Raw genomic sequence first — 23609 nt, 5'->3', positions numbered from 1 at the left:
TTTATTGGCAGAGTAAAACAGACCTTGAATTTTGCCCTCTGCATTTAACCCATTAAGACCGGGAACGCATCTGTGTCATTTTAAGATTTCTTTGTCTATTTAAAAATAGCAGATATACAAGCTCATAGCACGGCACCGAGTGCAGCGCTATGAGCTTGTAGATCTGCTATCTTTTTTTAAATCGTGGAAAATGTGTGCAAATCTTTGAATATATATTATGTACCGGTATGTTTTGAAGCGAACATTTTTTACTTCGATCTGTGCTTCTGGGGGAGGTCCCTGGAACAACATATATATGGAACATGGAAAAGTTGGAGCACCATTGATATAGCAACATACCATTAGGATTTAGAAAACATTTTTAGATATGTATTTGGCCACAGACCCCCCCCATGCACCCCCAGAAGCAAAGATTTGAGTTACAAAATGTTGGCTTTAAAAAAAAATATATATATTCAAAGATTTGCACAAATTGTCAAGATTTTTCTAAAATAATTGCAGATCTACAAGCTCATTATTAGCTTGTATATCTGCTATTTTTTGATTAGCCAAATAAATCTAAAAATGACACAGAAGCGTTCCCGGAGTGAATGGGTTAACAGATCCTAACTATTAGGAGCGCATGGGGACCACGCAGCTCCAGCTCTAAAGCCAGTGCCAGTATCAAGGGCAGTGGCAGGAGTATGTCCCTAAAAAGCACTGACGCCATGTTTATTTTGTTTAACTTTTTTAAACTTTTTCTTAGCTGTATAGCTGACATTTGATCATTTTTATTCGTTTGCATTCATTTGTATTTATTTTTATTCCATTTTATTCATTCATCACAACAAAAACTAAACTAGTGACTTTTTCCTTCTCTGCAGATATACAGTACATTTTATGTATGGTCGCATTCAGCGATTACATGTACAAAAGAAATGTACAGAACGTCTGGTGATGATCGAGAAGACAAATGGTTGCCTACACCAGGGGTTCCCCAACGGTTTAGCTCGAGAGACCCAAAAGAGAAATCTGTTGTAAATGAAAAAGGGATATTTACTTGCGACCCATAAAAATGTGTCTGCGACCCATTGTTTGGGAAACGCTGGTCTACAGCAGTGGTGCAAATTTCTAACCACCTACTACTGTATGAACGTAGTTTAAATGTAATTTACAAAAATCTGTTTCTGTGTGTTTTTTGCCGTCCAAACCTCATAAGAGCAATGATGATTCCAATCTAGACATGCTAAAAATCTGATTTGGGCAGCCAGTCTGAATATAATAGCTCCATATGAGCCTATAAGTTATAGTAGAACACATGATATGTCTTGCTGTGTGCTGTATGCATTTGAGTGATGGTAAGAGAGTTGGAGAACACAGACAGGTGGGTGGGCAAGCAAAGTGCAAGACAGCTCTGTGTGTGCATGTGTGTGTCTGTCTGTCTGTCTGTCTGTGTGTGTGAGTGCGTGCGAGCGTGCGTGTGGGGTGCAACAATTAATCAAACTAATCGTTTTAATAATTGCTAAAACATAATTGATAATAATAATATTGATTATTCAATTAATCAAAAAAGTAATCGATAAAGTAATTGCTAAGAAAATAATCGATAGTTGCAGCCATAGAGTGTGTGTGTGTGTGTGTGTGTGTGTGTGTGTGTGTGTGTGTGTGTGTGTGTGTGTGTGTGTGTGTGTGTGTGTGGAGATGCCATGTACGTGGTATATCGGCATGTGTGCCTTGCTGTGGCATGGGGATTGGGCTGTGGGGAGCTGATTGCACAGACTCTCATTATGTGGCCGGTGGCTGTAATGGAGTGTGACAGCAACGTGCCGCGCTGTGGAACCCACGCCGTCCTTCCTTCCAGCCTGCAGAGCCAATGCAAACACACATAGTCCAGATCCCCCACTGACTGCTTCCCTCTGCAGCCCAACATCACTCTCTCCATTCCTGCTGCATTGTAGGGCTGCAACTATCAATTACTTCCTTAGCGATTATTCCATTTATATGCTTTTTTTATTAACCCATTAAGACCTGAGGCCAATTCAACAACTGCCTTCTAAATAAGTAGTTCTCAAACTTTTTTGTAATTCAAAATTATTCAAACATTTTCAAACACTTTCAAGATTTTTAAAAAAAAATCCCAAAATAGCAGATGTACAAGCTCGCAGCGCGGTACGAAGTGAGCTTGTATATCTGCTCTTTTCGAATAGCCGACGCTAAAATCTAAAATGACATGATTTTAATGGGTTAATCGAGAAGAGCATTTTTTTTTACATCGTTTTAAATATTTAATATCAGCAATTTCATTAACCACTTAAGCGTCGTTTTATATTTCATCACACAGCGAAAAAAAAAAGCAGATCTACAAGCTCACAAAGCGTCGACGCGTTGTTGTGAACTGTTGCAGCCCTACTGCATTGCTCTCTCCAACCGCCCAACCCTGCATACAGAACCACCTCTCTAGCTGACTCTGCCTGACCCTCATGGGACCATTTTCACACTCTCAAGAGTTAAACAGACACTGAGGATTTTACTGTGGAGGCTGTAGGTCTTCTCTTGCTGCTGGCTTTCCTTGTCTTCTAACGTGACAATTCAAGACCCCCCCCCCCGCCTCATTTCTGCTCTCCCCCCACCTCACCTCCTCATGCCTCATATCTCCCAGTGGTTTTGCAGTAAAGTGGGGCTCCTGAGGGGTTGGGCGGGGGGGGGGGCTGTGGGGAGAGAGCCTCAGATGACAGCTCCCCTCTGTGCAACCACACACACACACACACACACCCACACACACACACACACTTAAACAACACACATACACAGTCAAGCACATGAGCACACACACACACACACACACATGCAGACACACACAGCGCTGTGCTCAGCTCCTCCAGACCCAGAGCAGTCACAACCACTTAGGGAGGAAAAATGCCCTGCAGCACCAAAAACACACATAGTCCATTTATCACTCGCTCATAGTTCCCCAAAAAGCTGCATACACTCGCACGCACACATGCACACTTGCACGCACACATGCACACTCGCACGCCCACACACACGCACACATGCACGCACGTGCACACCCGCCCGCCCACACACACAAACACACACAAGCACATGAAAATATACACATGCACACACAAACATATTCTGTCCTGGACTGGCCTCCCACTGTGGTTTTTAACGTGTAAATTCAAGCCCTAAAGTACAGATGGAAAGAGAGAGAAAAATGGCCTCTGACAGTACGCCTCGCATAGATGCAATTAGTGAGAGAAAGTGTGTTTTACTCAGTAGGAATATGTGTGAGAGAGGAGGTGGAAGGTACCTGTTTTGAACCAGCCGTCAGCAGTGAAAGAATCTCTGGTCTCCTGAGGCTTGTTCCAGTACTCTTTGAAGACAGACGGACCTCGAACCAGCAGCTCCCCTTCCTTCCCCTCCAGGCCTGGATGCACCTGCAACAGACAGACAGACGGATGAAATACGGATGGAATCAGAAGCATCAAGGTTTGGACACAATGTTTAGTCTGTCTGCACGTACACGTGCGTGTGAGTGTGAGTGAGAATGAGAGTGAGAGTGAGAGAGAGAGAGACACACACAGAATATAAATATGGATGAAGCTGGTTGGGTCCATTTTAACTAGGGATGAGAATAAATAAGGATTTGAGGATGTTCTAGACCACTATAGCAATACCAGTCTGATTAAACTCCATAAAAACGTATGAGACCCAAACCCAGAATTTCCATGGTCATAACTCAATGGGCAACTCAGATATTTCACATTTATTATAAAAGAAAACAAACCATCAGCCTTCCCTTGGATTGTCTATGCGGTGGCGTGTTTTTAGAATATACCACAAAAGAACTATTAGTGACATTAGTATTTGGTACATTGAACTTTAGCATTGAAATTAGACAGACATTTGCAGTCAGTGGTTACCTGTGTGCCTCTGTGGTTGCCCTCTGCAATGGTGGTACTGGCGCCATTGGACATGACAATGCGAACCTCCACGCCAGGAAGAGGCAAACCTACTGCACCTGTCAATACGAACAATCAACACACACACATAATCAAAAGGATTGTACGTGCTTGCATTACAGAACGTATGTTACGATAAAGGAGACCTGTGAAAGCCTGATTTATATTGCATTGTATGAAAAAAGGATCTACAAGCTCAAAATGTGTCGCATGGCCACACGTTGTGAGCGTGTAAACCGCCTATATATCCGTCGTTTGACGGTGTATAAATTAAGCATGAGTCAGCAAGGGACAGAGTTCCTGAAAATCATAGGCTCCTAGTGGCCAAACTATGAAGATACACAGTAAACCTTGTTAAGATTTACATTTTACTGTGTGTACACAACATAATCTCAGTGACCTTTGTCTACTTTTTGGGGAAGCGTTTCTATGGGAGTGTTGTGTTCCAGGATAATATTACACTCATCCACAGGGCATGAGTGCTCACTAAATGGTTTGATGAGCATGACAACACCATAAATCATAAAGGCATCCAGTCATCGGGTCACAGCCCCGTTATAGACTCTTGTGGCACATTTTGCAGCGCTGCCCGAAACAGCATTTTTCACACCATCGTCAACAAACATCAAAATAACAGTCTGTAACGTTTTGCGGACATGGTGTCACATATGGTGGATATGCGGCCCTATTCTGGGCGCCGTCTTACCCATTATCCCTAAACTTCTTTGCCATTTTTTACTATTTTGAAAAACATTTTCAAATAGTTGAAATAGCAAATCTACAAGCTCACAATGTGTTGATGTAGATTGGCTATTTGAACTACTTGAAAATGTTTTTAAAAATAGTAAAAAATGGCAAAGAAGTTTAGGGATAATGGGTAAGACGGCGCCCAGAATAGGGCCGATGGTGTCACATCCTCCAAGAGTTCCACACTATCATCAGTACACAGGATTTATTTAATATATTTTTATTATTTATTTAATTCATTTTGAAAGTAACCTACAGCATCATAAAATAAAAAATAATAAATGACTAAACTACCCATTCTACCAATGCAACGAAGGTTCTAACTAAACTGCAATACAATCATAATACAGATTAAACACATCCGATTTCGGTTTGCCTTTGCTGTGAAATAATTATGCTGCTTGAGGATTGAGAACAATGGAATTCAGAGGATGATTGACTATGTTCTTGACTGCAGTGAAACGGTAAGTAAGGACTAAAGTTTTATTTAAGAGTTTATATGAAGGGCTTTGGTCATTTGGTCTAATGCAAGATGTAAATTAGAACATACAGTCCTCCACTATGTGTTCATGTGTGTTTGTGCATGCATGACTTGCTGAGATAAGAAATAAGAAAAGACTGAAGGGAGAGAGACATCAAGTCTCGATGGGCTTTCTCTGTCTCACTCTCTGCATATGCATGCGTGTGTGTGTGTGCGTGCGTGCGTGCGTGTGTGTTACTTAAGGCCATTATGCCATTTCACAGGCCAGTGCTCACCCAATAAAGAGCAGGGCAGGTCCTGATTAAAGACTGACTCTCTTGCTTCGTATTGATCTAATCCACTCTTGGTCTGTTTGGCAACATCAAGCATCATACACACTCACACACACACGGACGCACGCACGCACAGACACACAAAAGTGCACTGACCACAAACATATCTCCACTGCCTATTAAAGGGCACGGACATAATAAACAAGCTAGTATCTGGATGAGAAACAAGCTATAACGACTGCCTATACGCTACAGTATAACTCAGCGCAGATTTTCCACTCTTCAGCAACCTAAATTGGATATCTATGGGTAATGTGAACAGGTCAGACCTGGATCTGCTATGCATGGAGTGTGTGTGTGTGTGTGTGTGTGTGTGTGTTGGATCTAAAATAGTGTCTGTGATTACTGATAAGGAATGCTGCCAGGTTTTTAAAGCCTACTTTTCTCGATAAAGCCTACTTCGGACCAGCCTGGTAAATAAAAGGTTACAAAAGCAGAATATAAAATTGCTCCATCTGTCAGCCGCTTCTCTCCTGTTTTTTTTCCTCTGACAGGGGTGAAGAGGTGTAGACTGGGTAATCGTCTATGGGTCCTCACCCTGCCGAGCAGAAAGCGTCGAGCCTCTGGATGATAAAAACAGGCTCCTCTCCCTCAATCACAGAGTCTCCAAAATCCATTTATGGCTCAGCGTCGGGCAATCTCTCTCCCTTTTTTTCTACCCCTCTCTATCACTTTTCTTTCATACCAAGAGCCTGGGAAATTTTGGAGGCATGTAGTAGCGTTCGGGTCCCGATGCTTTAGTGAGATTGATTGCCATTTCAAAGGGTATGGGCAGGTTGTAAAGACTCAAGCTGAATGACAAAGAGCATGGGTGTGTGTGCGTGTTTGTTCGTGCGGGTGCTCAGATAACTTCAACCTTCGTGGATCTTAGGCCTTAAGATCTCATAAAGCGGCAGAGGATGATGATTAGGAGGGACGGTCGAAATAAAGCATGAGTGGAGCGCACGTGGGATCGCAGCACGTCTCCGTGTTTGCCGGGATGTAGCCTCGTCATCTAAAGCCCTCATTAAAAGTCTGGCCAGGGTGGAAGAAGAAGAGGAGAAGTGAGGATAGGGGATTTAAAGAGTATATAAGCCTAATACAGTGGTTCTCAAAGTGGGGGTCCAGGGACCCTCAGGGTTCCTTGAAAGGGGGTTCTGAATGGACCCTTGCAGGTCTGTAAACTCTGAAAGTGTGCATTTGTACTCTTTCAGAGGTATGGGGGGGTCCTTGAAATAAAAAAGTTTGAGAACCACTGGCCTAATTTATACTTTATCGTCCAACTGTGTGTCTTTCGCTGAAAATAACAGATTTTCAAGCTAAATATCTGGGTTTTCGGGGCCGAGCGGTGCAGTCGTATACAGCAAAGTTAAAGTATACATCAGGCAGAAGATAGAATAGAGGGCAATCAGATGGTAGGGCAGACAAAGAGGAGAAAGGAGGAGACGCACACACACACAAACACACACACACACACACTTTGAGGCAAGAGAGAGGAGAGGCGGTGAGAGAGGGTGCAAGGTGAAGTCCGAAGCGAGGTACAGACAGACAGAAGGTACGGGGAGTCACTGTCTCTCAGCTCACTCTGCTGCTGCAAGACTCAGGACTGTGTCCTCTCTGTCGCTGAAGACATGCAAAGGAGGTGGGAAACAGAATGTGAAGATGACAGGATAACAGGCTGTGTAGATAGAGAGATGTAGAGCAGATATATAAAAGATAGATAGATTGATCCCGCGGGGGAAATTCAGGCATCAGAGAAACTAGTTACAAGTCCTAACTACTAGTGGAATCCCATAAATAAAATCACAATAGGCGGGTGTTAAGAGCAGTGTGTTGCAGGCTGATTAGCGGGAAGACGAGAGACTTCTCCTCTACTCATGTTGTGAGAACGCTTCCTGCGGTTGCTATTGATCCACTTTAACCTACTTAAAGACAAGACAGGAACACGCCGACTCAAACAGCCGTGAGCAATGATTACCTACATATACACACACACCCCTCCACAAGTGTCTTGCTGCAGTGGAAACGTCAATAGAGGTGCACACCTCTTGAAGCTGTTCTTAATAATCACCTGAGAGGAATCAAACACAGCCTGCTTCTTTATGCTGCCAAACATTCTCTGACAAATAAACAACAGCAAACCACAAATCCCCAGCAAAGCAGCAGACAGAGGATTACCCAGTCCACTGGCAGTCTAATTAGCCTTACCTGTCAGACACAACACGAGCTGGCTGGGGAATGGGAATGCGATGGGTGGGGGGGAGAAGAGAAGAGAAGAGAAGAGAAGAGAAGAGAAGAGAAGAGAAGAGAAGAGAAGAGAAGAGAAGAGAAGAGAAGAGAAGAGAAGAGAAGAGAAGAGAAGAGAAGAGAAGAGAAGAGAAGAGAAGACGAGTGGAGGGAGGAGTTGCCTTGATGCTACTGTAACAGACATCACACTTGGGGAAACAGACCGAGATCAAAAACACTGCACATAAGGTAGAAGTACTGTTTGATAACACTGGGAAGGGCTTTGTGTTCAAACAAAAGAGGTAAACCGACCTGTGTTATTGTTGTTTTGTTTCTCTTTTCTGTCATTTATGCATATGGGTGCGCGTATAAATGTGAGGAACTCTGTGTATGTGTCAATGCATGTGTTTGAAGACCAAACCAGTGGTTTGGCCCATTAATTAGCATACAGATAAGACATTTGTATGTCTTATCTGTATGCAATATGGACCCCCTGAGTGTCTGGAATAAAGTTTGAATTGAATTGAATAACTACGACTCTCTGTATACTTGACATAACTGCTTACATCTGTAGTTTGTTTGCTTTTAAAAGACGCCATTGGATTCATTCTAGTATGGAATGAAAATGAGACTTGCTTGAGATAGGTAATCCAAATGGTAAACGTTAGGTAATATTTTTATTTTAATGTGATTTGAAAACTCTAACAGTCTGTGGAGAAAATACTGTATATATACTGTATATATATATATATGTCCATGACATATTAAAGTGGGTGTAAGTGATATGTTTTGTTAAAATATGTGTTAAATTGTTCTATATTCTCATACCAATCATTGCTATAGAGTGTTTTTTCAATAACAGGGGTCTTCCCGTCTCTCCAGCTCTAACGAGAAAATACATTTTCAGGTCGGGCTACCGATTTTATCCAATCAGGAGAGATAACTCATACAGGATGTAGGATAAACTAGTGAAATTGGAAGTGATGAAACGAGTAGACAAAATTGGAATTGGAACACATAAATGGGTTCTTTCTCCTATTTTGATAGAATTAATGGTGAAAATGTATTGTCTGTTTACTAAAGAGCTGAGAGAAAGGGAAAGCCCTGTTACTGAACATTCTATTCAATTATTATTAACAGAATATAGAACTTTTTAACAAAACACCTTTTGTTTAAACCAAAACATATCACTTACAGTATAGGCAGCACCTTAAACCTTGCAATGACATTTAGTCAACATTGACTCAATTATCTAATTAATATTAATCTAACAAGACAGAGTCCACTAATGACATGGTCTCCCTGTCCAATCTTCTATCAATAGGCTTTGTGCATGACTGTAGTTCTTTTTTCCAGAAGGTAGCATTCCCGTTTCCCGTTCCAGGTCAGTTTCTCATAGTTTAATTAAATTGGCTCAGCACCAGATTTGAATCGGGAACACATATGAAGGTGTCGTGTGTTTCCAGTTCAAATCTGCTACTGAGCCAATCAAATGAAGCTATGAGAAACTGACCAGGAACAGGAAACGGGAACTACGGTAATGCACAGAGCCCATAGTATGTTATAGTGTGTGCAGCGAATGAAGCTACTCAAATCACAAAAGTGGTGTTCAGTAAGAAAGCCACTGTACTATGTGTATGTACAGTATGCATACTGTATGTGTGCAAGTACAGGACTATGAATATGTACCAAACAGACTACAGTACCTGGGATGCGTGGCCCTTTCAGAGGGTTGGACAGTGCCATGCCGATCTCAGTCATGCCGTAGCGTTCCAACAGTGTGTGTCCAGTAATCTCCTTCCAGCGCTGCAGGGTGGGCTGGGGAAGAGCAGCTGATCCTGACACCATCAACCTGAGGACAGAGAAGAACCTACAGTGAACAACTGTAGTCCTATTGTTGCTAGTATATATGAGAAACCCTTGTTGACTCGACACACTATCAGCTGTTTATACCACTAGCAATATATTGTCTCCGCCAGGTAATATTTTGTCTTGGAATTCCCATAGGGGATTCCTGGACGGCGTCATAAGAACTGCGTTCCAGAAATAAACAAAAGATTTGCATAAGAACTGTGTTCCAGAAATAAACAAAATAATTCCAATACAAAAAATAACGCTGTGACCCAGGGGTAGTGGAAGTGACGTCAGGACTTTGGTACTCGATAATGAATGATAATAGTAATAATAATGTCTTATTTTTTGTAGGCTAACCTAACGTTCTAATTAACAACGGTTTCTCAGACAGTTTCCCAGGGCAACAATTAAAAACAGGAACTTCACAAAGTTCACAGAGGTTGAGACATTCAGGAGAGACCTATTTATAGGCCTGAAACGACCTATAGGGATGATGTTCCAGATAGGGATTTTCAGGCTTGCTGCGGATATCTTGTTTCTGTGTGTATCTGCGAATACGTGGTGGTCTATGAACAGGAAAGAAGTGTACAATTACAACTTACTTATCCCGAGAGACCTAAAGGCTGTAGCATACTCCTTGTGGAAACAAAGTTTGATGAGGTAATAAGAACAAAATGACATAATTGCGGAGCAAACAAAGAAACGCATTGCCTTGCCAAAGTTCATTTCAGTTGTTCTTGATCATCCAAGATTTTCCAACTAGCCGAACATAACCACAGAGATACCACTGCATTGTGTGTGATTGGTGAGAAACTCAAGGTGCACTTGTGATTTATATTGTTTGACTGCAGACACTGTACTGTGAACAGTTTTGAAGAAACTTTGTCAGAGGAGCAGTGTCTAAAGTAGGTGCTACTGGACGAGGGTGTACCTAGCCTGCACATACTGGGCCATGCCTAGTCATGCTAAATATCAACCATAACAATATAACTATGGGTTCACACTTATTTAATATTTTAAGAGTAGCAGTGAAAATTGCATATTACAGGCCAATTACGCTCTTATTTTATACGTTAAGTCTGACATTTAGTCTTGCCTGACCTCGGTGGTGAGCCTAAACTGAACTGGTCTGGTCTGGTGGAATACCTGGAGGAGGTTACGAGGTGTAAAACTCTTTGCGTCACTAAAAACACAACCAGATTAATTCATGGAGAGAGAGAGAGAGCACTCACTTTGTCCACTGTGTCTGTCGCTATAATGGCAAAATGTCAGAGACAAATTATGCCAAAGCAAAGCACATCGGAAGGTGATGTAAACAAACAACAGAGATCCAAGTGTCAAAATCATCGTTCCAGCACTGTATACAGTGGGCAGGCTTTAACGGTCCAGGGCTCTAGAGTGCACCCATTTTTTGGGGCGCACTCAAACATCTGTCCAGTGTAACAAAAATGTTTCAATGTTCAATGGTCGCACCAGTGCACCTTACATTTAGCAGGTCTGTTTGTGTGTGTATGTGTGGCTGAGCTTAAATTATTTACTGGTGCACCTATGAAAAACTTAAGACGTACCAGTACAACCAAGTAAAATGTTAGTCTGGAGCCCTGCGGCCGCATCGATGATAAAATAGTTGTCCTCAGAGAACTTTGTTTGGCTCGGCATTCCGAAAAAAGGTCAGAGCCATGAACCTTTGTCAAACAGCAACAGGGTAAGCGAAAGTAGAGAGAAAAGAAAACAAGTACAGTAGTGAGGACAATCTTTAAAAAATATTTTAACTATATTTATGCCATGGTCAAAGGTCATAAATGCAGCATGAACAGTAACCAAAGTGAAACTCATGAAGAGTGTAATAGATAATCTGTGCATGTAAAAACATCTTAGTTGGCCTGGACCGCTGGCGTAGCGGTCCAGTCACGTAGGCTCAGTGTAGCCTGACTGGTTCGAGTCCCGATCCGACGGCCTTTGCTGCATGTCACTCCCCATCTCTCTCCCCATTTCCTGTCAGCCTACTATCCTATCCATAAAGGTATAAGAGGCCAAAAGAAATCTTTAAAAAAAAAAAAAACACCTTACTGTAGTTGAATTCAGTTTAATTGCCTCACGTTCACATTCGCTACATTCCATTTTATCAGGTAGTGTGTGAGGATACAGTGCACGTGCACACTCACACACACACACACACACACACACAGTAGTACGGAGTCACATGCAAAAAAAAATAAACAATCTACAAACTGACGCAAGTGGATGTGATGCATTGTTTGCTTGTAGATATCGGCAAGGTCTCAGACGATGTCATTTGTAGGCAACACAGAATCTCAGTCTTAAAGGGTCAGTACTTTACCAGTGGAAAAGTTAGTGTAGAGCCCTGACTGATCTGAAATGACAACTGATTGATTTGATAGGTTCAGTTTCTGCCATATTGCTTTTACCTGCCCATGCTTCAAATTACTTAGACTAATAGTTGGAACCTGGAACCTAATTTAAATTATATGTAATATAGATGTTCTATAGTGTTTTACACGTGATCAACAACGGATTTGAGAAGTATATTGTGAGAGAAATGCACGTGCTGCACCACTGGCAACGGTACCCCACAGGCAGAGCAAGTACAAATATGGACGGGGCAAGCAGATTGGAGAAGTACTGCAGGGCAAGTAGTAAAAAACCTGAACGTCGGACCCTGAACTGCACACCTAATAACTTATATAGACAGCTATACAGTAGGACAGGGGGGGCCACACCGTTATTAGACGTCTTGTTTATAACAAATAATCCTACCTGATTCTCTCCTTGCAGAAGGCTTTGACAAAGTCCTTAACGTGTGGCTGGGTGAAGTGCTCGTCATAGTACTGAATCAGCTTAGAGTAGATCGTTGGTACTGCCATAAACACATTAACCACAGGAGACTTCCCACTCAGCAGCATCTCCCACACCTGGAGGGAGGGAGAGAGGGAAGAAACAGAGAGAGAACAAAAGAACAGATGTGAAGGGAGTGAGGGAATGTGAAACAGTACAATGTAGAGTATATGGCAGGGTGTAGGTACAGTCGTGTATCTTATTCAAATAAAAATCCTTCCATCCAGATCCATTTCATTTGTAGAATGTGTAGAGTTGGTAGAGTGAGGAAAGGGCAGACGGCTATTGATGGCTCAGTTAAGACCGTGGGCCAGACCCGGCACACAGGCTGTACTGTATAGGCACTTTTGACAAGTGTGTTTCCTGTGGGAGGACGGCATGAACAAAGTGAAGGTGAACGACAGTGTCTCCATGTCCTGACGACGTCCCCCTGGGAGACAAACGCTCCTCCCCATCTGTCTCTCTGTCTATTCATCCCCGGCTCCCCTCCTCTCATCCTCACTCCATTTTTTCCCCGGTGCTGCTTTTTCATTCTACGCCTCCATCTCTGGACCCCCCCCCCCCCCGCCTTCCCTTCATCCTTCTCCTCTCCTCTCTGTCCTCTCCCTTTCTCCAACTCATATTCACTTATCCTTCTCTCTCCGTTTCATAATTTCCTGCTCCGCTGCCTCTGCTCTTATCAAACTCTCTCGCTCACTCTCACTCTCACACTCACACACACACACACACACACACACACACACACACACACACACCTCGCTCCCACCAACCACTTGTCTGTACCGACCTGCCAACAACATCTCGACTGTGACTCCCCCCTCCTTTAAGTCACCTTCTTCAAGATCTGCATCTTCCCCTGCGTCTCAGTCTGGTCCAGATAAACCCGATGCTGATCTAATCAAATAACTCTCACTCTAGCCTCGCTCATCCCTCACAATAATTAAACTATCTTAATACCAAACTTGCTTGCGCATTAGCAGGCGCAAGCACGTAGGCACAAGAAAAAAAAACTAGTGCATGTGCGAGGAAGGCCAGCTCAGGGGGAAATATTATTTACAGAGGGTGTTCTGACCATTATGGGTGGTGTCTATCAAGTGCAGTGAAGTGCTTCCACACAGAGCCTGCTCTGGAAGGGGGAGGAAGGCAATTTATGTCTGTCAAAGGGCTGGTCTCCACCTGGGGGATGAGATGTGGTGAGACCCCCAGAGCTACCGCCCTGCATCCTTAAACAGCCCCCTCACCTGTCCAGCCCTGTGGTAACACAGACCCTGGCTTACCACATACAGTAGCCAGTCCTGATCCCCAGCGAGTCTACAGATTGAGCTATCTGCAGCTACACGCTGTGAGATAGATCTAATTTTTAGTCTGGTCACAAGGCTCTACCTTCTCTCCATCCTAATGGACTGCTTTCGTTCTGGCTGGCGAGTCCTGCTGCAGTCACGGTACGGTCTTGAAAAGTTATCGCAGCGATCTGCCGGTGATATCAGAAAAATCAATCTCTACCACACGGGCTACCCTTCAGAGATCTTAGAGGATACAAGACAGACTATTGATTAGTTTATCAATATACAGTAACTTCAGGAGAGACGGGAATAAAGGCATACTCGGAGGCGAGAGAAGAGGCTTTGTGCCATTTTAGTCAAGGTCAGGAATAACAGTTGAACACTGATACCTATTGATGGTAAGAGCAAAAACCTCACGTTGACAGATATACATGTCCTTTAAAGACCTTCCCTTTCAGTCTAGCTTGATGCCTATTAGGTTCTAGAGAACCTTTAAAAGGCAGCCTTGACACGCAAACACTCACACAGACTCATGCCCACACATAAACAAACACTTGCACACATGGACACATACAAGTATACACACATACATATAGCTGTGCTTAAACAAAGGCATCTGCAAGCATGCGTGAAAAAAAAACAAACATAAAAAGACCCTTACATATAGACAGATACAAATTCATGCATGCACGTGTACACAATCACACACACACACACACACACACACACACACACACACACACACACACACACACACACACAGCCTTCTGCCCCTCCCTTTGCTCGGCCAAACAAGCACTATCATTCTTCAATGTCAGCTCATCGATTGATCCGCTCCTTAAGCGCCTGCCGTGAGTCTGCGTTGGTCAGATACAAAGCCACACAGGGCAATCCATCACTGAGCCCCAAACACTTAGTTTGACAGTCAGAGAGGGAGGGGGGAGGGGGGGGGGTGTAGAGATAGGAGGAGGAGGGAGAGGAGGCGAAGAGGGAGATTAAGAAGGAACGGGAGAAGAAAAGTGGAGGGGGGGTATTGTGGCTGGATAGAGTGGTGAACTGACTGACTGACTGACTGAGAGAAAGAACTCAAGGGCTCTTTCAAACCCTGCTGCATCTCCCCCTACTGCCCAAAGCCCAAATCATTCCCAGACCCACTGTCACAGTCAGCTATGCTCTCATGGCTGCCAACTGACCAGCAGAGCTGAACAGCTGCGTCTTTTGTTCACGCCAGTTAATAAAGTGTATACCAAGAGGCAGGAAGACAGGCACACAAAAAAACGTCTGTGTGTGTGTGTGTGCATGCACAGATTGGCAGACAGACAGAGAGACTGCAAGAACGAGCGAGAGATAAAGACCTTCTGAGGCTGGAAGTCAGGGAGCATGACGCAGGTGGCACCAGCCCAGAGCGGGCACAGCAGCTTGTTAACAATGCCGTGCACGTGGTGGAGCGGCAGAGTGTGGAGGATCACGTCGTCTCTAGACCAAGCCCACTCCGAAACCAGACATTGGACCTGTTGGGGGGAGAAACAAAGTGCATTCTCTGCTTAAAATTATTAAAGAAATAAATGCATAATAATACATAAATAATGTATCTATTCATTTATTTTTGGGGGGTGGGGGTGAACTGTTTTATCATCCCAACACATTTCAACAATACAGTGATGACAAAAACTTGCAATCCACAGTTTTCTCCTCTATGCCCTACCACCCAGGTGGCCAACCACAACCTCGGAAGTCCATATCTTCCCCGAAAGTACAGATATGGGCCAAACTTACTGTTCTTACAGGTAGATTTTGCTACTGTAGATACAGCCGTTGTATCATTTTACTCACCCTCATTTGGCAAATGCCAAGGTGTAGAATTAATTCTTAATTCACTATTAGGGTTGAAAAGGTCTGAACATTTCCGGAACATTCCATAAAGGTCCCACGGGAAGTCAAGCACGCTACTTAGATTTAACCTGCCTAATGGGTGGATGGTGGACGTCACAAATGTAACATCGGGACCTGCGAGGCGCACCTTCGCGTCGATCTGCACCCAACTTGGCAGAAGCACTGTTCAGGGGGTCTGCCATGAGAATAGCCACATGAGGGCCACAGGTGCACCGTTGCTCCGATCCGCACCACACTTGGCACAAACACTGTTCAGGGGTCTGCCATGACAACAGTCACACCAGGGAACAAGTCAAGGGCCTCCAGGGACCACTGATGTACATTTTCCCCAATCCACACCAAACTTGGCAAAAACACTGTTCAGGGGTCTGTCATTAGTATGATATAATACATTTTGAGATAAAGAGAAGATCAAACACATTTAAATATGGCTTTCAATTGCCACTGGTTTACAAATTGCTGAACTAAAATGTATTTTGAAACCAGAAATTGATTATTCTGAAAATGTATTCTTATCCAATTACGCAGTCCGATACAAAGGCTAATTTACTCGTTACTTGTTAACAAAATGGTCCACTAGTATCGTACTTTTGGTAAAGTGGTAAAAGTACTATTATTTATGCCATTTGGCTTGTATTTAAAAATTGTCTGAATGCCACTAACTAACCTAAAATGTCCCTTGCACAAAACATACAATTAGAAAGAGTTTAATGTGGTTATTTAAGTATGATGCAACAAGAGGCTCTCTAGAAGAACACATGTAGAACTCTGTCATCTGCCTCAAAATACAGTGGTTCACAGATTGACCTAGAAGTAGAACTCTTGAATCATCTGTAAACAAATTCTCAATAGGTGCTTATAGACACAGATGGGATCAGTCAGTCCAAAGTATTAGTGCTCTGTAATGCTACTGTAAGTCACTGTACATTTTCGTAATTTACCTGGTTGCATAAAGAGCATACTTTCACTACTCACCGAAACAAAGTCTGTTTTTGGGTGCTGAAAGTCCGCGGTGGGAAGACTCTCAGAAACCCACCTTTTGTGTAAAGGTGTAGCGGTAGCCATTGCAAATCACGTCAATGAAATGAGGAAAATATACTGTCTGTATGTACGGCAACATAGCATTACAGAGAACTAACGCTAACTAAGTAAGTAACTAACGACCAGAGCTAGATCAAACCCAAGACAAGTCACAGAGTAATCTCTAACAATAGCTGAATCATACGTTTTGAAAAGCTCAGTATGCTAAATGCAACTCATTGTATTACACAATCAATCAATCAATCAATCACGTACAGGCACCCCAGGTGGATCACCTGGTAAAAGTGTATTCTACACATAAGGCTACAATCATTGGCACTGGCCTGGGTTCGAATCTGTCCTGAGGCTCTTTGTTGTGCGTCATCCCCTCTCTCCGGTTTTTACCGTTTCTTTGTTCACCTAATAAAGCAGTAAATGTACTGGACCCTGACCAATTCATTGACAGTGGAGGGGGGCAAATTGTCAGAATGTGTTGAGCTGAGTCTATTATAAAGCAAAACATATATGTATAGTAGACAAGCTTGTCAATCATCTCCAGTCACTCCACTGACACAGTGTCCTCTCCAAATCAGTGCTTTCTAAATCGCTTTTCTTTAATTGAATGTGTGATCTTTTCTAAGAATAAACACAGACAGCTATTTGAACCATTTACCAATATTTGGTCTGTTTACATCTTTCCATGACAATGCCAAAATTCGGGATTCACTCTAGGATGCAATTCCCCTCATTTCCTTTTTTTCCCACTGTCAATTCAGTCAGTTCAGTTCATTTTTATTTTCAGATACTGGACATATATATCGTAAGAAAATATATACAGTCGACTAGCAAAACAACAATACAAACATAATACAAATCAAACAAAGTAAACTAATTATAGTCCATTTGGTGATTCACATCTGCCATTTGCAGATTAATTCTCCGAAAAAGGGATAGGGAGAAGCATTAAGCTTGTCAGGCCCCACCCCTGGATATACTCTCACATGAATTTACACGCCTCATAGCTGATGCGTTTTACAGACTGCATTCTCACTCCCTATACCTCTCCATACATAAAACACTTTTTTACAAAACCATATACAGTATATACATACGTACGTATATACATACATACATACATACAGTATTCACATACACAAATATGCATAGATACACATAATATACATGCGTACTACCTACACCCAAGTCTGGTCTGTATGTGTGATTGTATGTATCCCGCAGTGAGATCAAGTAGTAGCTTGGTCTTTTCCGTATAGTACTGTCATAATGTGACATGAACTTGTAATCCATACAATGAGAGATGAGATGGCGTTTCATTGGGGCCAACATGGCAAAGAGCATCCCATTTTATGTTATAATATTTTATATGATATAATAAAATAGCTAAGGAATAATGTAATATAATAATCCATACATTAAAGTGTAATATAATATGGTATAACAATTTATTTGTTTATTTTTTTCAATACAATTAATACATTATCGACAATACACTGTTGACCAAGGCTATGTAAAAAATTAACAGTCAGATGCGTGATGTTCTAAGACTTCTTTATCCGCACGGAGGTGAAAGTTTGATGGAATGCACTGAAGTCAATGAGAGCTGGGCAGACAAGCTTGTGAATAAACACTATCTTTGAATTATTGAGACCTTTGTCAAATAAACTGTTCAGGAAAAGAAATTTGTGATGTCTTCTTTTATTGTCCTGAACCATTTATTTGACAAAAGGTTGCAATAATTCAAAGATAGTGTTTATTCATTATGCTTGTCCACCACTCTTTGACTTCGATGCATTCCATCAAACTTTCAGCAGCAGTTTGCCCATGCCAGTGCAGAGGAGGAAGGCTTACAACCTTGAACTGTGTGTACTGTATGTGGCTTCTTCAATATCGCCGCTGTCGACGATAAAATCCCCAAATAGTTTTGGACAGGGGTCTTCAACGTTTTTATACATATCGTATAAAATTATGTTGCATATCATTATTTTTAGACTTCTCATCAACATCTGTTCACCGTTGAGAGATTTGAGACTAGTTTGGAAGTATTCCCCTCACATGAAAATTTGGCAGCCCCCCTGTAGTAACTCTGAGGATCCCCTAGGAGTCCCGGACCCCCTGTTGAAGACCTCTGCTTACAAGGCAAATTTTGTTCTTAACACAAAACATGAGGCCCCTTTATCAATTATCAGCTTTACCGTTACTTCTGTGATCTTATTACTGGTTATGTAATTCTCCTATTGCCTCCTATTGTGTTCCATTGTTGCACACACACACACACACACACACACACACACACACACACACACACACACACACACACACACACACACACACACACACACACACACACACACACACACACACACACACACACACACACACACACACACACACACACACACACACACACACACACACACACACACAGTTTCTAATCAATTCAAAGTAATTTGAGATACAGATATACAATATATCTACCTTTAGGCTGTGCTTTTCATACTGTGAACTGATCAGATGTAGCCTTGAGGACTAGCTGTGGCAAGATGCACAATGACATTATGAGACCTCTTTTAACATCTGATCTCTTTATTGATTGATATGTCATATCATTGCCAAGGGGCGCTAATGTGTAGTTCTTTTGTGACGACCTCTTAATTAATCAATTTAAGAATCAACACACTACTGAAGGTATTCTATAAGGCAGTGGATTCAGAACCCTCCCTTCCCTGATTTCTGAATACATTAACCGACTACTACAATATGATGTTATGAATGAATGACACCTTTTAGAAGAATATAACATTTCGAATATGAAATGGAGTGAAAGAGTTGCAATTAGTTCCACCTAGCAGATTTACTTTAAACTGTGGCCATAACATTTCAGAGAGTCCAGTTTGATGTCAATATACATGTTTCTATTCTAAATAGATCTAGTCAGGTTTTTGATTTAATAGTTTTTAACACATTACACATCAGTATGTTCACACAAAGTTTAATCATGTTTAACAATAAAATTAATTCTTCTATTTTCTACTTTGTCTCATGTACCACCATTTGAGAGACTGACATAAACAAAACCACACGCCCTGGATCAAGATTTTCCCATTAAAAAATCACAGACTCTTTTACATTTACATTTTAGAAGAATTTCAGATTATTTCTTTTTTAAACAATCAAAACAATTCCCCAAATGTAAAGAACCTATAAGAAAAAGTAAAAATAGCAGTGAGATAATTCATAACTAATTTTGTAAGTTTGATGCCCGGGGAGACACCAAATGTATCTTTTGGGTCTCGAGGTAAAAGGTTTGGGAAACACTGCTATAATGGATACCAAATACCAATAGACAATTGATAGAAACACTTACCATGGCTAGGATGTTACTGTGAGTATGAAGCACTCCTTTGGGTCTGCCTGTAGTGCCACTTGTATAGATGAGCATGGCGGGCCGCTCTGCCCAGTCCGTGATAGCAGCCTCGTGGCTCTCTTCCCCCTCTAGACCGTCCAGGTTGGAGGTAGGAGGCAGAACCAGGCATGGGAGTCCCAGCCTCTGTGCCAGAGGTTCCAAGGTATCAGAATAGGGATGGCCCGCCACCAGCAGGGAACTCTGGGAGTCAGTGATGATGTACTCCAGCTCAGATGGCGGGTGTTTCCGGTAGAGCGGTACAGCTGTCCCGCCACACATCCACGTGGCCCACTGCGCCACAGTGTACGACGCGTCATTAGCGCACAGGAAGGAGACACGCTTCCCTTCCAGTCCTCCAAGGTGACAGCTGAGAGCGCTGCCGATTCGAGCTGCCAGGCCTAAGCTGCTGCAGTACAGCTGCTTGTAAGTGTGGCTCCCGCTACTGTCTATGATAGCCAGCTTGTCTCCGTACGCTGGAGCTCTGGCAAAGACTGGCTTCTGATTCCTCCTTGGTGATGGTGATGTGCCCCATCTACCAGCAGTGGTGGTGGTATAATGTGCCAGTAGCCCTCTCTGTGGATGGCAGTGAGTCTGACAAACAGTAGCGCGCCATAGCGCAGCAGCCCACTTCAAGGTGCGGCAGGCGGTAGTAAGCCGAAGCATTGTTTTATGAGAGATATATGGTTCTTCAGAGTCTCTAAATCTAAAAGAAGCAAGGTTTAATCTTCATGAAGGTTCCATCCCGTGTCTTGGATCAGTTCATATCAGAGCACTGACATCTGTTAATTCACAGGGTAGAAAAGGATATGTGAGCTTAATGGTAGCAAGCATTCAAAGATCAACTTTATTTGTCACATCACAAGTTTACATAAAGGACTATATATACATACATACATACATACATACATACATAATATATACACACGTAAATATATATATACGTATATTTGTATGTATCCCATAAAGACCTGAGGCCGATTCTACAAATGCCTTCTAAATCAGTAGTGCTCAAACTTTTCCATAATTTTTTATAAAAATAAAAATAAAAAGTTAAAAAACAGCAGATATACAAGCTCACAGCGCCACAAAGTGACGCGCAGTGAGCTTGTATATCAGCTATTTTTGAATAACAAACACACAAAAATCTAAAATGACAGATGCTTTCCCTGTTTTAATGGTGTCTGTATATATATATATATATATATATATATATATATATATATATATACACATATATCTTCACCTGCATGTTTCCTTTTTAATACGGTATGTTCAAGAACACTCTTCTCTTATCGCAGCTAATTCGACCTTGGCAAAACTTTATCTGAACCAGCTGTCTCACTGACTTTTAATTTGTGTGGTTAATTGGTGTTGTTGACCTTTTTAATTAAGAAACAAATAAGACAATCAAGTTTCGCAACACTTTTGAACAAGACACTATAAGTACCTTTGTTTGTATAGAACTTTTCAAATTAAAGTGCTTCACAACCAAGGGAGAGAAATAATTGACCAACTCATTAAATATAAATAACAAATAGAAGGTTTCTGCTCCAACAAAATGCATTCATTACAATTTACAATTTAGGTATTTTGCATAAGCTCTTATAAAGCGACAATTGCGAAATCAACAGGACCACAATGGAAACAAGCCCCAGCTTTTTGTATTATCCTTTTAACAATCATTGTAAAATCACACCTGTGTACTATTTACAAACTGTTCATAAAGTATTCAATCAATCAATAAATGACAGGAACCCTAGTCCAGTCCACTTTAACTACATTTTGTTACCAATACTTTTGTACTTTTACTCAAGTACATTTTGAATTCTGGACGTTTTGTAACAGAGTATTTCTACATTGCAGTATTGATACTTTTACTTTTACTAAAAAAATGTGAGTACTTTTTCCACCACTGCCCTCAAGGACTAAAGCCTGGTGAAGTGATGCGAGCCAGGTCGACAGTCCTTCACCAGGTATCAAACCTATCTTCTGTCTATGCAATTAAAAAGAGCTTTATTTAAATTATATTACAATAGCAATAGTGTTGCTTGAATGAATGAGTACATGTACATTTCTGTGTAGACTACATGCAAAGACTTTGGCTTAATAACGCTGTCATAAGTGACGACCGCAAAAACGAACTTTGATAAACCGATACTGTGACCACATAAACGTTTTGTATAAATATTATACCGAGAATAATGTGAGAGTTGTTGTTGTTGTTGACTGTTTGTTCTCAACACAATCCTTACCACAATAACACAGTGCTTCGTCCAGTCAATGACAGTGTGCGATGGAAATATTCTTCCGTGTAGAAACAAACATTTGGTTTTTGGTTCCGCTGGTTAGTGAGGAACAGGTGGATGTGTGTTATCCTAAACATGGGAACAACCTGGAAGCGGCTATCGATTTTTATTATTATGCACTTTACATTTTATCAGTGGTGTAAAGTAACTAAGTACATTTACTCAAGTACTGTACTTAAGTACAATTTTGAGGTATTTTTTTTACTTTATTGGCGTATTTCCAAAATGTTCAGTACTTTTACTTCTACTCCACTACATCTCAGAGGCAAATATTGTGCTTTTGCTCCTCTATAATTATTTGAAAACGTTAGTTACTAGTTTTGATTATTACAAAACATACCGTACAAGCTCGAGCTTGTAGATCTGCTATTTTCAAAAAAATATATATACATTTGAAAACTTGTGAAATGGGACATTCTGCAGACTTTCTACTTTCTACTTTTGGTAAGTACATTTTGATTCCAATACTTTTGTACTTTTCCTCAAGTAAATTTTGAATTCCGGACTTTTACTTGTGACAGTACTTCTACATTGCAGTATTGATACTTTTACTTAAGTAAAATATGTGAGTACTTTTTCCACCACTGCATTTTATTACTTGACCCTTGTAGTCGTTATACAAAATGGCATTTTCCACCCCCCAACTGTTATTATTGAATTAATTCAATAAACTGTAATCAGGCTATCCCAGAGGGACAATTAAAATGGCAGACATAATCCTACACAAGGGACACAAACAAAACAAGAAAACAGTGGGCAGTGAACATGAGTTAGATGAAGGGGCAGGTGGAGGAGAGCTGAGTCTGCCTCCGTTCCCAGGCAGCAGACACCTGCCAGAGGGAAAACCTTATTCAAAGATTGTGTGCAGCATGTGGAGTGATTCATCCAGGATGGATGTTTTTGATTGTAATCCAGTGACTCTAAACCTGTGGGCCGGGGACCACTGTTGGACCACGAGGGTATTGCAAATGGGCCCCCAAATAACAAAACATTAAGATTTCAATGATAATATATAACATTAATATAAAAACACATGTAAAAAGAAAAAGATGTGGTATTTATTTTTGTTAAAACCTTGAAAGCGATACGATAAATAACTTAATGTGGCCTATAGTTCCATCGATGGTTGATCCAAGCCGGAACACAATTGATTGATTGATCATTAAAATACTTTTTTTGCTGCCGTGTTTAGAGGTCAGATGGGTACTTTTAGATCAGTTTCATTATTTTCTTTTGATTGTTTTTCTTTGATCAGCTCATTACT

At 41.6% G+C, this 23609-nt stretch overlaps 1 protein-coding gene across 1 annotated transcript in view; it reads right to left on the bottom strand.

The window, feature by feature from the left end:
- The window catches only part of acsf3 (acyl-CoA synthetase family member 3), a 40866-nt gene extending 18540 nt beyond the window's left edge, over positions 1-22326 (bottom strand). The window contains exons 1-7 of the mRNA XM_080425732.1: positions 22292-22326; positions 20001-20818; positions 15058-15213; positions 12342-12496; positions 9416-9561; positions 3906-4003; positions 3293-3419 (exon numbers count right to left, since the gene is read on the bottom strand). Coding sequence (XP_080281858.1) covers positions 3293-3419; positions 3906-4003; positions 9416-9561; positions 12342-12496; positions 15058-15213; positions 20001-20702 — 1384 coding nt within the window. The 5' untranslated portion in view covers positions 20703-20818; positions 22292-22326. The remainder of the gene's footprint in view (positions 1-3292; positions 3420-3905; positions 4004-9415; positions 9562-12341; positions 12497-15057; positions 15214-20000; positions 20819-22291) is intronic.
- Between the last annotated feature and the right edge of the window lie 1283 nt (positions 22327-23609).

Source organism: Gymnoscopelus braueri (assembly GCF_963280865.1).
Source record: "Gymnoscopelus braueri genome assembly, chromosome: 1".
NCBI lineage: Eukaryota > Metazoa > Chordata > Actinopteri > Myctophiformes > Myctophidae > Gymnoscopelus > Gymnoscopelus braueri.
The sequence above is the reverse complement of the archived record's forward strand: the minus strand, read 5'-3'. Positions and strand labels throughout refer to the sequence as shown.